The 16,328-nt window shown below is 41.9% G+C and overlaps 1 protein-coding gene across 6 annotated transcripts in view; it reads right to left on the bottom strand.

Moving 5' to 3' along the window:
* The window catches only part of SPAG17 (sperm associated antigen 17), a 278,678-nt gene that overhangs the window by 190,335 nt on the left and 72,015 nt on the right, over positions 1-16,328 (bottom strand). For all 6 annotated transcript variants that reach the window (XR_010599017.1, XM_005292730.4, XM_042852127.2 and 3 more), the window contains exons 4-6: positions 9,179-9,310; positions 7,150-7,354; positions 1,377-1,571 (exon numbers count right to left, since the gene is read on the bottom strand). Coding sequence is in view for 5 of the 6 variants with exons in the window: in XM_005292730.4 (XP_005292787.2) it covers positions 1,377-1,571; positions 7,150-7,354; positions 9,179-9,310 (532 nt within the window). In the remaining variant the exon portion in view is untranslated. The remainder of the gene's footprint in view (positions 1-1,376; positions 1,572-7,149; positions 7,355-9,178; positions 9,311-16,328) is intronic.

Below are 16,328 nucleotides of genomic sequence, written 5' to 3'. Positions count from 1 at the left end.
CAAAAATGTTTTTTCTAAATGCCAGCCCTGCAAATTCACTCTGGGATTATGGCCTGACTGTTGGAGCTGCTGAGAATCTGCAGCTGCAAATGCCTTGATTTCATTTGGAGTTCTGGATGCTCAGCACTTCTAAAAATCAGGCCTGGAGCTAAATTTATCCTTGGTATAACTCCAATGATCCAGATGCGTCTCAAGTTGATAACCCCAAAAATACGGCAGTGGACTGTTCTGAAACGTTTGGCCTATGTAACTTTCCCAAGGCCATACAAGGATTCTGTGGCAGTCATGAAGAGAACCCTGGACTATCCTTCCTCAACTAAGGCACTTCCATCTACTGATGTTGCTCAAGGGTTGTTATCAAAGGAATGTGAATTGGAAAATTATGTCTGAGTATCTGGTACAGATGTTTATATGTTGAATATGATACAGTGCAGTGGGAGTATGTCAAACCAACCCGATAGCTTTCTTTGACAGGGTAACAAGCCTTGTGGATGGGGAGAAGTGGTGGACGTGGTATATCTTGACTTTAGTAAAACTTTTGATATTGTCTCGTGTGACCGCCGCATAAACAAATTAGGGAAATGCAACCTAGATGGAGCTACTATAAGGTAGGCACAAAACTGGTTGGAAAACTGTTCCCAGAGAGTAGTTATCAGTGGTTCACAGTCATGCTGGAAGGCCATAACAAATAAACTGACAATTCATGACACTTTAATTCTGCTGAATGAATCCAGTTAAAGGATTTATTCTTTGATTTCACCAATTGATTCTTTGACTCCATCAGTCTTAAAGAGCTTGAGATGCATCTTCAGTTCCTGTAACTGATAAATCTTTTAAGAGGCTTGACAGAAAATGTACTCAAAATCTGGAGTCCTTTCATTGAAATTTTTGACCTATACGTTTCATTTATACTAATACTATACCAATTTTTCCAAAGTGACAGGTGGGCTAGATGCCACTAGTTAATTATTCTTCAATGTAAGATCTAGAAAACTGGGAAAAGAAGGGAGTGAGGAAGAATATTAAGAGGAGAAAAATATTGTTGAATCTCTTCTTCTGTAAATATTGGACAAGAACATTTCCCATCTCTAATAGTTGTGATATCATAATACATCTCATGGGGATTACAAGGCAAAGCAAGTACCAGCACTAGTGACAAGTGTCAAAGAAGCTAACTGGCTGATTCCTAATATTACAATAATAATACAAATATTCAGCTCATTTCCTCCTGTAGGCCTAGATATTTAAAACATTTTAAAAAGAGAGCACAGGCACTCAGATAACACAATGCTAAGCGTGGATAAGAATTTAAATAGCATTTTAAAAATAGAATATTTAGGATTTTATAAAGGATATTTGTCCTATCACTAGCTTACCTTCAGGTGTAAGTAATGATGATTCTTGCAGTTTAGCTGCTCCCAAATATGTCTGCAATGGCTCATAATTTTCAGAAGAAATCTTAATTACATTTGAGATACTGACCCCAAGCTCAGACAGTACAGGTAGTAACTGAGGGTTGTGGAACCCCCAAATTATGAAGTAATATTGGGCACCATCATCTGGTTCATCATCTGTTCAAAATATTGAAATCACCAGTCACATTACAAAAGGAGAGCAGATTAGAATAGATCATTTCAGCTGCTATATTAAAGTATATTGTAGCTCAATTGCATAGCAACAGCTATATTTAAGGTTGCACAAATATTTCTATTGTAACTCCTTTTGTTCTGATGCACACAATTTTCTGAACTTTCATCTTTTAGACTGAAATTTTCCAACTGGTTTCTGTAGCAACCTGCATGGAACTTGTAGGGAGGAGCACAGCTTGCAGAAGTGAAGAATTTGGAGGAGGCACCAGGAAGCCAGTATGTCTGCACGTGGCAAGAGTGCTAGCTACAGATGCAGCATCTCTGTAAATAGCTCTCTTAATAGAGAGCCAATTTAGTTTCAGAAACATGGAGTGCTATCATGTTCTTACCGAGCATATGGTACAGTTACTGTCCAACAGTGAATTTTTTAGGTAAGTATGTACAAAAATAGTTGAAAGAACAGGAGTACTTGTGGCACCTTAGAGACTAACACATTTATTAGAGCATAAGCTTTCATGGACTACAGCCCACTTCTTCGGATGCATATATATGAGCACTGCCGCATCCGAAGAAGTGGGCTGTAGTCCACGAAAGCTTATGCTCTAATAAATGTGTTAGTCTCTAAGGTGCCACAAGTACTCCTGTTCTTTTTGCGGATACAGACTAACACGGCTGCTACTCTGAAAAAAATAGTTGAGCTGGTTTTGAGAGTGAGGGAAATGGAAAAGGAACATTTTCCACATCATAAAAAGTCTGACTTTGATTTAGCACCTAAGTGTATAAGGGTAAGAAGCTGAAATGTGGCAGGATGAGTCCTGTGGGAGGATAGGCACTTTTCAGTGTTCTGGTGAAAAAGTATCAGAGGGGTAGCTGGTGAAAAAGGAATTTTTGATTTGCCCAAGTTCTTTTGGTTTGTCAATTATAGTTTGAACATGTGCAGGAGTGTGTTTTTACACAGCTAAAATGCTTTTTAATAAGCTCCAAGTGTTCTAAATGAAAGAAGGCGGCAGTGCTCATGCATGCATAGCAGAGTTTACTACTCAGGGGAAAATGAAGTGAACATATGTACTGAATGAGGCAGAGCTTTCTAGACACCATCTTGATTCACTAGTAAACTGGAAAACAGTACAGCAGAATCTCAGTTACGAACACCTGGGGAATGGAGGTTATTTGCAACTCTGAACAAAACATTATGATTGTTCTTTCAAAAGTTTACAACTGAATATTGACTTAATACAGCTTTGAAACTTTACTGTGTAGAAGAAAAATACTGCTTTCCCTTTATTTTTTCAGTAGCTTACTTTTAACACAGTACTATACTGTATTCACTTTTTTTTGGTCTCTGTTGCTGCCTGATTGCATACTTCTGGTTCCAAATGAGGTATGTGGTTGACTGGTCAGTTCGTAACTCTGTGTTCATAACTCTGAGGTTCTACTATATGTTGTACGAAACAAAGTGCAATATACAGTGAGCCTTGCCTCATAAAGGGCTCAATTCTGCACAGTGCTGAGCACTCTGGCCCAATCTAGTAAAGCACTTAAATACATGATGTAATTGGGACTATTACATGCTTAAACATGTACTTAAATGCTTTGCTGGATTGGACCAGAGCATTCAGCAACTTGCAGGATCAAACCCTCCCTCTGCACCTTAATGTGTACTGCTCCACTTTACAATATTGAATGGCAAATATAACGCTGTGCTAGTTGCCTCTTACTGGTTGCACATGCCTCTTACTGGTTGCACACACTTCTTACAGCACTTTAGAGCTACTGTGCAGTGTATAACAAAAGGCTATTTATTAATGTAAGTCTGTGCTAACTCTGAAGCTCTATGAAAGTGCTCTCTGCTGCCATCTATTGATAAACTGGAGGAAGAGAGAATGAGTAGACCTTATTTGCATGTTACCCACCATCCCAGTATGAACATTTTGGTTGTTCTGATTAAAATTCCATTACATTTTGGGTTTGGGGTAATGAAATATAATCATTGCTATGCAACAGAAAAATGAAGTCACCCTAAACAAAAGTATCTCTCTGGCACTGCCAGGGAATGGAACTTGGATTTAAGCCAGACCGAGAGGGAACAGCTCATTTGTAGTAAGAAGCAAGTCATTGGTGGCAAGCACTCTAATCAATGCTCCTATATGCCACGTGAGAGATGATGCAGAGTCAGCATTGAGGCTAGAGGCAGTGACAGGGTTTCTCTTCATGGAAACCAGGCAGCATTTCCCACTGGAATGGTGGAGAGGGACCAGACTCTTGGACATCACTAAACACTGCCAACAAACTGAGTGGGGTGCACAGAAAGGGAAGTGGGGCAAGTGGTATGGGAAAGGGACATCTGACAATCACATCAGAAGGTGGGAAAACAAAGGACTACTGCCAAAGATACTGTGAGGGTGGGTGTTTTACTTATTACTTGTATAAACAGACGGTTGAGTTATTTTCCCAAATTAATGCTGTGTTCCTTTCCCTCTTAATAAAAATGTATTTGTTTAACACACAGATTCAGTACTTGCAAACAGGGACCTCATTCCATTCTCAACTCATTCAAGACTTCAGGGCACAAGGAGCCAGAGGCTGTGGTTAATAAGACAACAGCATTTAGAGTCACTACCCTGTAAGAGCAAAAGGGGAGAGGACAATTTTTCTGCTGCAGTTGTGGCCAGGATGTACATATTGCTGTCAAGTATCAGAATGAAGAGAATCCCACCTTAGTGTACCAGATGCTGAGGATGAGTTGGGGGGAATTGAAAAACTGGCAAGGGGCTTCAGAAGGGAGACACTCAGGCTCTCAGAACTTAAAGCAGGGGTTCCCAAACTTTTGCTGGCACAACCCCATTTGAATGAACTATTTACTCCCTGGACCCCAGACAGCATGGAGGATGCCATTTTGAAGAGAAAATCACACTCTTCCCACAGTGTGACCTTATACCATATGGAATAGGCCATTTTGCTCTACAAAGTGGTGTCTTCCACACAGCGTGACCTCATATGTATGGTGCATGCAAGGTCATGCTGTGCAGAGGATGTCATTTTGTAGAAGCAAAATGGCATCCTCCATGCACCATGACCTCACATGCACTGCATGGAAGTCATGCTGTGCAGAGCAAAATGGTGTCCTCTGTACACTAGGGATCGCTGCAACCCCATCTGCTGATGGCCTGGCCCCATTTGGGGTCACGACTTACAGTTTGGGAACCTCTGACTTAAAGGCTCCCATGGAAAGATTCTCCAAGCCTAAATACCACCATGACTAATAGAAGCTCAAGCAGAGGTCACTGTAAAGGCTGAAGGAACAGAATGTATAACTTACTTGATACTGGATCCCAAGGGACTATTTCAGTTTTTCTACCAACAGTTGCTTACGAATTGACAGTAAAGCCACTGACTGGACTAGGCCTGTGTGGCCTTAGTATGGATGAATACCCTTACCAAGGGAACATCATAGTGGTCCTGGAATTTTCAGAGGAGGTTGTCAGGAAAAGAGAAGAAGTGGACACAGCAGCAGTGATATGTTTTGGTGTCTGATGTGTCTGTTCCATAGGGACCAACTCTAGACTTTTGAGGTACTCCCCAACTACTGCAGATGAGTTAGGGAGCAATACCTAAACACCCTTAGCCAGGGACCTGACCTTCCCTCCCCACTCCACCTCCCCATGTGAATCCAGGCTCCACCAGTAGACCCTGCAAGATTCTGAGGAAGAAATGTTGTGAAAGATCCAGGGTGTTCTTGCTACACAAGTGGGTCATGGGATGCATGTAGGCAGAAGACCATATCATCACACTACAAGACTCATGTCCTTTCAGAGCATGTTCTAGGAAGATTGCTCTCTCCAAAATGGAGGACCTGCAACACCATCTTCAGGAACTGCTTGCAAACGGCATCACTGCAGAATCATGCAGCCCATATATCTTTTTTATAGTGGGAGTACAGAAGTTGAATGGGAACATAAGGATATAGAGAGAGAGACAACCAAGTGCTAAAAAGATGCACTGTGGTAGATCAGTACATCATGCCTCAAGTACAAGATACTTTGGCCTGTTTGCTAGGGTTCTCAGTGGTGGATTTTTGCAGTGAATATTGCCAGATCCTGCTGGGACAAAAAGACACCATTCATCTGCTCTTTGGGTTTCCTACCAGTTTGAACTCATGCCCAAGGTCAATCTCATAAAACAGGTATGATGTTGGTGAGTTGCCTGAGGTGCAGTTCTGGTTCCTGGTTTTCCGGTACTTGGTCTTGAACTGCTTAGTTTGCTCCCTGCACTGGTCACCAGTCCGATAAATTTCCAGTGCTGCCAGCTTCTTTGCTATTTGCTGGTATGCATGGTCATTCCTGGTACTCTTACTAGAATCCACTGTTTAGCTGGTCTCGCAGCAGAGATTAACCAAAATCTGGGTGTGCTCCCCGACCATGAAGCAGCACATTTTGCAAAGGACTTCGGGCCAGTTTGCACTGCAAATTCAGAGTGTTAGGTTCTCTGAAGGTGTGTTTTCAGCTCAGAGGTCAGAATAAAATGGAAGGGTTAAATGCTGACTCATCGAACTGCTGTACTAGAACAAGGGGAGTTGCTTCTGTTTCCTTGGAGTCAATTGACGATTCTTGGGGGAGAGAGGACAAAGAAATTTGGCCGATTCCCAGGACCCAAATCGGGACCAGTTGTGTCTATACTGCAAAGCAATAGGGCTTTAACCTTGTGTCCCAGCTTGACTGGGGCTTGAGGTGTCCACCCTCATGGGGTCCTAGGACCCTGGATCTGAGCCCGAGAGATTAATGTATGGACAGAAGGGAGGTTCCGACTCAAGCCTGAGTCTGAGACTGGGCGTACATTGCAATGTAGTCATACCCTATATGCCTTAAGCCTAGCTATGAAGAGCTCTGTGAGAGTATGAGACACATAACAGTGGTCTGCTAGAGTTGGAAGATGGGAGATTAAACTTGCTCTGAAGTTACAAACCCTGGCTCCACGCTAAGTATGCCACTAGTCTAGAGGTGCAGAGCTTTGTAAATTTCTCAACATTTTTGCAAAAAGAACAGGAGTACTTGTGGCACCTTAGAGACTAACAAATTTATTAGAGCATAAGCTTTCGTGGACTACAGCCCACTTCTTCGGATGCATATATGTGCATCCGAAGTGGGCTGTAGTCCACGAAAGCTTATGTTCTAATAAATTTGTTAGTCTCTAAGGTGCCACAAGTACTCCTGTTCTTTTTGCGGATACAGACTAACACGGCTGCTACTCTGAAACCTGTCAACATTTTTGGCTTCCTTTAGTGGATGTTTGTAGCCATGTCCACTATGGTTTAGGAATACGATTTTTCTCAGAACTGGTTAGCACATTATTAACTTGTACAGCTTTTGATATTTTATAACACAAGGAGAAGATTGCCTCATGGATATGGAGGTAAATGTAATTATTTTCTTTCTTGACTTATAACGAGTTTCAATCTTTCTAAAGGGAATACATCAGAGTCTTGAATCAGCAGGTAGGTTTCAAGGCTTTTAAATGCCCTTTGGGTGAGTTGATCAGCAGTCTATCTGCATACCTTACATACCCAAATATTTGTCATCCTCCTCCTCTTCTCCACGTCGCTTTAGTGTGGTGTCCTTTTTAATAGTAGTTGCTGTTGGTACTGCTTCAGCTTTCTTTACCTTCCCTCCTTTTCCTGCAGATTTGGTACTGGGTGGCTTTTCCTTCTTGCCAGGAGGTTTAGCTTTCCCTTTGTCTTTTTCTTTCTCCTTCTCTCGCTCTTCTGCTGCCTGGTAAAATTAACAAACTAATCTCACATATTAGTCTAAGCATGTACAGAACAAATGGTTGACTGTAGTAAAACTTTACTGTTTGAATATATTTATTTGAATATTTTTCCCTCTGACCCTTCAGGATTTTGTTTTGGTGCAGCTGTCTTGAGCTCCACCCTTTCTCCTTTCTCACACTCTTCAGTTTATTATATTCTTATTAAATAGCAGTGCCAAGACCTCATGCTAAAAGAATAGGGTATATATGAAAAAATAACTATGATTTTTAAAAATGAGTGAAATTGGTGCTGGTGAAAGGTGGATTGATACAGCCCTGGAAACTAATGCCTTCTGATGCTTTAAGCTTCAGAGCAGGTACAGCACTTGCAGCAGCAGTGCAAACTTCCCTGTGGACCAGGAAGGAACTGTGGCTGATCAAAAAGTTCAGACTCTAAGGCTGGTTCAGTCCTTAGCATCTCTATTGAAACTGCCAACTATGGAATCAATTGGTGCCAACTCTGTCGGTCTTTTCTTTGATGTGAACATCTATCCACTATGAACTGGGACTGAGAGCACTAAATTCATTTCATACAGGACACTAATGAATCATTAGATAATTCCCAGACAAAAACTATATTAAAATAGAGCTAAGGTGGACAGTATTATATATATATATATAAATAAATTGCAGGGATGGTGTCACCTGTAGTGACACCATGCCATAATTATAAATGGATTAAATGGATTTTTTAAAAGGTATATTCAATTTTTCTCTTCTTTTTTTGCCCCCTTATGGTGTCATGTTAAAGGGCGTACAAGCAGCAAGAAAAGCTCTTAGCACTCTGTGTAACTGGTATGATTTACCATACTCAGTTGTTTTGCTGGATGCTGCAGAAGAAGCAGCCTTTCTGGCTGTAGCTGTTGTCTTTTGGTTCAGATTAGAAACCAGAGATTCTGCCTTCTTTTGCTCTCTTCCCTCTGTCTGGTGCTAAGCACCCTCACATGTGCTCCTTTTAAACTATTCAGACCTGTCTCCAAGAGACTCAAAGCTATCTAGTGGATTTGTGGATTCCAACCAGTTTTCTTCATCTCATTTCAAATTTATTCCACTTCAGACTTTTGTAAACCCCATCTTTTTGTGCTACAGCTTTGGGTTCCTAACCCGATGAACACACAGAGTCAGATTACGTAATTGTCAGTTCTAGAATGTTCACAAAACACTGCCTTATTTATTGTATCTGGGTCATTTCCTAGAATTAAGTGCTGAACACAGTAGACACTGAACTTGTCTGGTTTTGACCAAAGAGCTCTAGATGTTTTCAACACCTTCAGAGTCCTTTGCTACTATTTTTTTCCAGTTTAATATTTCCTTACATTCTGTAGTCTCATTTGCTTATTCTTTACCCTTTTACATATACTGCAGCACCTAGCTGTCCTGCATTTGTATCCCATTTGTTTCTTCTGATGTCTTCCCCTATAATTCCTATCTTCTTTATAATTACTAAGCAGTTATTTTCTTCTCATTCCTCTTAAAGGGACTTTGGTATTAACTTTGCTCCCTTTCTGTATTTCTCCTTCTCCTCTTCCATCTTCTGCATCTCAGTACTCAGGAATGAATATTTAAGGAGTTAACTATTTTAAAGACTCAATAAAAAAAGAATATTCTATTTGGTTTGTTTTTAGCTTCTCCTCAGTTATAAATGCATTTACTGGATAATATTTTCTAATAGTAGGAGGGACAGAAGTTGAATTTACTTGGGCAACACTTGACTGTGTGATCTGGAGGGAATGGAATTGCCTTCATAAAGTTGGGTGGAACATCCTCCTTACAGCACACAAGAGTACCTTCTTTTCAGCTGCTCTTCTCTGCAGGTCCTTCTGTTTGATGCAAAGCAGCTGAAATTTCAATAGTTTTCCAATCAGTGTTACAGGAAGCTGCTCTCCACTATCCAGAATGGCTTTGGCTGCCTCTATCACCTGCAGAGAGGTGAAGGAAGAGTTATTATTAATACAGTTTCAATATAAAATTTGGCATACACTGTGTGTGCTGACAGGGTGGACTGATATTTCACATTTTAAAGTATGTGGCTCACAATAATATGGCCATCCTAAGTCATACTTTCAAAAAATGACCCAATCCCAGTAACAGCCTATCCCCACTCCTTGGCTCTCAGGTCCTTCTTGCTAATCAGCTGGAGTGCTGCTCACTGTCACACTACACACAAGCTGAGATGGGGGCAACAGTCTACATTTCATTTTAGGAGTATACACATATCCAGTTAATGTTGTAAAAAACATCCACTAATAGGTTTTAAATAATGGAGTGATATTAACAGCAACTTAGAGAGTTATAAATTAAATAGCATTGAATAGATACCAAACCAACTGGGATAGCCTGGGCTACTGTTTATAAAATGGCTAGTGTCTGAGTTACTAACCCTGACTGAAAGATACAAACTGCTTGTTGGCAATTTGAGCGGGGCTATACTGGTGCAAAGACACCCTCTCTTTGTTTAATGTTGATTTGGCTGGTACTATGTAGCCTAATTAATGTGAAATAAGGCTATTGAGTTTTCCTCAGGTGATGACAACAGCAGGAACATACAGCTGCATTGTCCAGATGTGTGACACTGACAGGCTGTTTTATGACGGTTTTTTACAGCCTGCTGCCACTAAATTTCATACAACTCACTAACATCTGGGCTGTTTTCCTTGGAGCCTCATAACCACTTTATTTAGTGCAAAAAAAAAAAAAGAATAGCACAAAACACCATAAAAATTTGTTACATGTTTCTTTTCACTTCTGTTTTCTCTCTAATAAAGTTCACCTATGTAGGAAGCACTGCTGAAGAGGAATCCAGGCATAATATTTTCCTACTTTTGTTTCTAAGCAAGCATCAGATTTATGTATAACCTTGGGCTGAATTAGGTGTTACTCAAATGTTCTGACATGTTCTCCCCCCCCCCGGGAGCAATTACACTTGGGTACATATGGTGTCTATTTTACTTGCTCAGATTCAGACAATGAAGGTGCATGCTGCATCTTGCTGAATTGTGTCTTGTCTGACAGACAACACCACTGGCCTTGTGCTTTCATGGTTTCTTGTTCAGTTTCTTAGGAGTTTCCTCTGCCAAGTGAAAGAGGGGAGAAAGAAAATTCTGCCTCTTACTATGAATGACTCTATAGATCAAACTAAGCCAAAATGTAACTGAAGCTGAAATGAACCAAACTATCGTTTAACACCATAGGAGGAGGAACAAGGTAGAGCTTTGCAAACTGACCTGAACCCTATAGGACACTGCTGAGGTTGAGGTCAAGTCAGATCTGAAAACAGCCCACCCTCTTGGGCTTGGGTTGGGTCATCTCCAATCACTTCCTCCATCCCATAGAGTTGGCATGGCAATGGCTACTTCTGCCAGCCACCACCACTTCATTGTGCTGCGTGTACTGTGGAGTGTGCCGAAAAGTCAGTGCTTTTCCCTCAGCAACACACACAGTAGAACGAGGTAGTATCATCCAGCAGGAGCAGGGTACACAGCCACCCAAAAGCAGAAAGTGGCTGGAGATGGGTTGCGGATGGGGGACAAGCAGGAAGCCTCCACCAGACCACACCCAAAGATGAGGCAGTGGTACTGACGCAGGTTTGGTGTGAAGTGTTGGGTTTAGGTCAAGTGGGTTCTGAAAACTATTTGAAGCTCTCAGGTCAGGTTCAAGTCCAGGTTGGGCTTTAGAATTAGACCCAAGCAGACCTCTAGAATATAGTCCAGTTTTTCTGGAACTCAGAAGAGGGAGACAAAACCACAGAAACACTTACTTACATAACAAACAAAAACCCAACACCGGTAAATCTGACATTATCCTTACTGCATGAATAGAAAAATAAGTGACAGCTACCGTCAATTTTGCTTTGCACGGCATAATATACCTTTGCCAGAGTACCACTGTCTCAGTTAGGGCCCAATCCAACTCTGATTACAAACATTGGAAAGGCTTCTTATGACTTCTGAGATAGATTAGGACCTCAGTAAGTAACAGATTATGGAAGGATTTAGAGAACTGCAGGTGGGACGAGTACCCTAAAATTTATTGGTCAATTGTAATGAATAATATTCAGCTGGAGCTAGCCCAAGCAGGGAATGTCAGTTCAGAGAGAGAGAGAGAGTTTGGCAGAAGCAGCATACTCATTCCCTTGACTGAGGGAGAGAGATCCTAGTGTTTCTCTTCACTGACTCCTTCTGACAAATGCAGACGTGGTGTTAACAGTCTTCAGGAGACACATCCCGACTGTCTAACTAGAAGGCTAGGGCATGCAAAGCAGAGTCCTTGAAACATTGCAGAGGGGAAATGGGGAAATCCTGGAAGGCTTCCCAAAAACTACTGTGACAGACCCAGACCAGTGGGGTACAGCAGTCTGGTAGAGGGCAAATATACTGGTCACTGGATGAGTAGTTTTCTGTTCCCTGAGTGACCAGAGCAGGGGCTGCACTAGAGTAATCAGGAACCTGCTAGAACCAGTTAAGGCAGGCAGGCTAATTAGGACACCTGGAGCCAATTAAGAAGAAGCTTCTAGAATCAATTAAGGCAGGCTAATCAGGGCACCTGGGTTTTAAAAAGGAGCTCACTTCAGTTTGTGGTGTGAGTGTGAGGAGCTGGGAGCAAGAAGCTGAGAGTGAGAGGGTGTTCTGCTGGAGGACTGAGGAGCACAAGCGTTATTAGACACCAGGAGGAAGGTCCTGTGGTGAGAATAAGGAAGGTGTTTGGAGGAGGCCATGGGGAAGTAGCCCAGGGAGTTGTAGCTGTGATGCAGCTGTTACAGGAGGCACTATAGACAGCTGCAGTCCACAGGGCCCTGGGCTGGAACCTGGAGTAGAGGGTGGGCCCAGGTTCCCCCCAAACCTCCCAATTGACCTGGACTGTGGGTTCTTCCAGAGGGGAAGGTCTCTGGGCTGTTCCCCAACCCACATGCTGAATCTCTGAGGCAAGAAAATCCGCCAATAAGCGCAGGACCCACAAAGATAGAGGAGGAACTTTGTCACACTACATAAAGTAACCGGCCTAATGAGAGTTGCTGTTTTATTAATAGTTAAAATAGATGTGCGGCAATTCTCAAAGGGTCACATTTTTGGAGTTTACTGTACTTCCCCCTTTCCCCCCCACACACACCATATATCATTTGAATGTTTATTTTATGTACGTTTAGATCAGGTATGATGTGGAGTTGTCAAGCAGTGTCATTTTTTTGCACAGTACCTGAAACATTGCAACATGACTATAACTACAGTTTTTACTGTTTAAGTTTAATTTCAACACCTTAATGTGGTGTTTATTGGTCAAAGCTACCAAACAAAAATGTATTAGAAGATTTTTACTGGTTTTGCATGGGCAAGTGTTTTTCCCCCCCAGAAATGATGAAACTGTTTAGCATGTGGCAAATATGGTGAATATCAACTTTGGCAACATACTAATATGAAATGCCTGGGATTGAAAGTATTACAGAGAAGCTGCATGGGGCCCTGGCCTTAAATCTTTTCCTTAGTAATCTAAATTTAACTTCTAGTACTTCTCTCCTACACCATTGCTACCAAAATGTACCACGACCACAGACTCTTGCCCAGCACTCATAAGAAGTTTGTCTGGATGTACCCACCACCTTTGAACCAGGCAGGCAAGTCACTGTATGGTTCTCGTTGTCACATTTCTAATGATCAAATTCACTGCAGTGTGTCTGCATCTCACAACTGTGATCTCTCTGCGTATGAGGAATGCTCAGCCTCCGCTACCTTTCATGGAAGGTGGGTCCCATACAAGGAAGTTTGTCCCTCCATCTCACTCCTTTGAGAAAATCTGTCCTTAAATATCAATTCAGTATATAGCCTAGTACAGAGCATTTCAAAGAACTGCTGAACAGGGAGCCACTTAAAGAGGAAGCAAACATCAAGATCTTCTTCTGTCTCCTGGATATTAACACAGACACCCCAACTAAGGAAGAGATCATTCAAGCCATCAAATCCTTAAAAAATGGGAAAGCTCCAGGCAAGGATAACTTCAATGCAGAATTGTTCAAGGTAAATCCTAAATTAGCAGCATCTATCCTGGCCCCTTATTTACATTAGTCTGGGAAAAGGAAAAAGTGCCAGATAAGTGGACCAATGGGGTTATAGTGAAGATACCAAAGAAAGGAACTCTCAGTGATTGTAATAACTGGCATGGTATCACACTTTTATCTGTGCCAAGCAAAGTGTTGTGTAAGATCATAGTCCAGCATATATCAGAGGCAGTTGATAGCGTTCTCAGAAAAGAGCAAGCTGGTTTTCGGAAAGGGCGAGGTTGCACAGAGCAGATCTTCACTCTACGAAACATAATAGAACAATGCTTAGAATGGCAATAGCAACTCTACATAAATTTCATTGACTTTGAGAAGACTTTTGATAGCATTCACAGAACCAGCCTATGGCGCATTCTGCGGGCATATGGAATATCTTTCCATATCATCAACGTAATCAAAAGCTTCAATTTCAACTTTACATGCAGTATTGATCACAGTGAGCTCAGTTTTTAAGTCAAAACAGGAGTACGTCGGGGTGTGTCATGTCTGCAATCCTCTTCAACATTGCCATCGACTGGGTAATGTGGCGTACAACAGAATACATGCCAGGAGGCATTAAATGGACACTCTTCTCATCCCTTAAAGACCTGGACTTCGCAGATGATGTTGCTCTCCTATTACATATCCAACACCATATACAAGAAAAAACAACTCAACTCAACGCATTCAGCCAGCAAATTGGACTGAAAATCAACCGCAATAAGACAGATTCATGACCTTTAATATTGCCTCACCATCACCAGTACGGAGAGAGGATTATGTTCTCACCAATGTAGAAACATTCACATACTTGGGCAGCACCATCAGCCAGGACGGTGGAACAAGTCAGGACACCCGGAACAAAATCAATAAAGCCAGGAACACCTTCAGGAGCTTAAATACAGTCTGGAAATCATCAAAATATGACACCAAAAATAACTCAAGATTTATCAGAGCTGCATACTTTCAACACTACTTTATAGTGCAGAATGCTGGGGTATGAGAGAGTATGGCATGTCCAAACTGTCTTCATTCCATACAACCTGCCTCAGAAAAATCCTCAATATCTTTTGGCCCAGAACAATCTCAAACCAAGATCTACTGACAGTGCAGCCAAGAGGATCTGAGCACCGTCATTGCCAGGAGGCATTAGAGATGGATTGGTCATGTGCTTCGGCTGGAAACTGATTCCATCACCAGAATAGCAATAAGATGGACATCTGAAGGCAAGCAAAAATGAGGCCGCCCGAAAACAACACAGGATCATAGAATATTAGGGTTGGAATAGACCTCGGGAGGTCATCTAGTCCAATCCCCTGCTCAAAGCAGGACCAACACCAACTAAATCATCCCAGCCAGGGCTCTGTCAAGCCGGGCCTTAACCCCTAAGGATGGAGATTCCACCACCTCCCTAGGTAACCCATTTCAGTGCTTCACCACCTTCTTAGTGAAATAGTGTTTCCTAATATCCAACCTAGACCTCCCCCACTGCCACTTGAAACCACTGCTTCTTGTTCTGTCATCTGCACCATTGAGAACACCCTAGCTCCATCCTCTTTGGAATCTCCCTTCAGGTAGTTGAAGGCGAAGAGCTGTGGAAAACCTGTGGCACAGCTGGGGAACCATTGAAAGATTTGTCAGAAAGGGACAGGAGTGGAGGAGCTTCATCACTGCCCTAAACACCAGAGGCATAATAGGAACGTGATGATGATAATGAAGATGACATAGCCTAGGAATTCTTTTGGAATCCTATGTGTTTGTGGACATTCAAGTGGCTCTGGTTGCCAAAAACAGCTTTTTCTGTTTCCAGCTGGCAAAAAGGCCCTGTCCCTTACTGATGGACAATGAACATGGCCACACAGACTCACACCTTTTGTGATTTGCAGGCTGTGCTACTGTACTGTAGCCCATGAAAGCTTATGCTCAAATAAATGTGTTAGTATTTGTGGCACCTTAGAGACTCCTGTACTTGGGAATGAATGCACTGATTTTAAAAAGGTAAACACAGCAGCCTGCTTTCTGAGCAATACTGGCTACTAGAGGCCACTGGTTTCCTATAGAACACTGGGTTAATTTCAAGAAAGCAGAATTTTCTTTGGCCCAAGCTACTTAAAAAGAACATCTGTGGCCCAAAGGTCATGACCTCCAGTTACACTTATGATGGAATTATGAAATTTTCAACATTGAAGATCAAATTCATGAGAGTTGGGACATACAGCTTTCTTGGAAACTGACTCAAGACTTTGGAATTCCCTTTCAGAGGTGGTGATGGACATGTGCAAGCACTTGAAGAATTAAAAAGTTACTAGCCTTTTTATAACTGTTGTTCTTCGAGATGTGTTGCGCATGTCCATTCCACAAACTGCTCTCCTTCCCTTCTCAATCAGAGTATGTCCAGAGACAGCTCCACCCTTTATACTCAAGCTGCCCCAACAGATACTGCTTAGGGGAAAAAAAAAAATCTCTGACAATCGTGTCCTGGGCGCGCTCTATAGTGGAACAGGCATGCACAAAACATCTTGGTTAGTCTCTAAGGTGCCACAAGTACTCCTGTTATTTTTACAAAAGGATTAGTAACTGCTTTTCTTGTTACATGCACCTCCAGTTAGTTCTTTATTTTTTAAATTATGTATTATATTTATTATTTGACTATAAGTCAGTATAATTTGAGGAACAGCATCTTTGAAGTAAAAGTGGGAAGGCTAACCCAAAAAACCTGAGTCTTAAGGAAGGAGTTGAAGGAGTTGAATTAAGGTTGCATGGCTCACAGAATCAGGCAAAGGGAGAAGAACGAAAGAGGGTACAGAGTTACTGGTGGGAGAAGATCAGGGGTATGACAAGTCATGTTGAGCTTTTAGAGCATAGGACAAAAGCAGGCACTGAGGTTGTGTTTTTTATGTTTTTAATTT

This window comes from Chrysemys picta, chromosome 1 (genome assembly GCF_011386835.1).
Source record: "Chrysemys picta bellii isolate R12L10 chromosome 1, ASM1138683v2, whole genome shotgun sequence".
Classification (NCBI taxonomy): domain Eukaryota; kingdom Metazoa; phylum Chordata; order Testudines; family Emydidae; genus Chrysemys; species Chrysemys picta.
The sequence above is the reverse complement of the archived record's forward strand: the minus strand, read 5'-3'. Positions and strand labels throughout refer to the sequence as shown.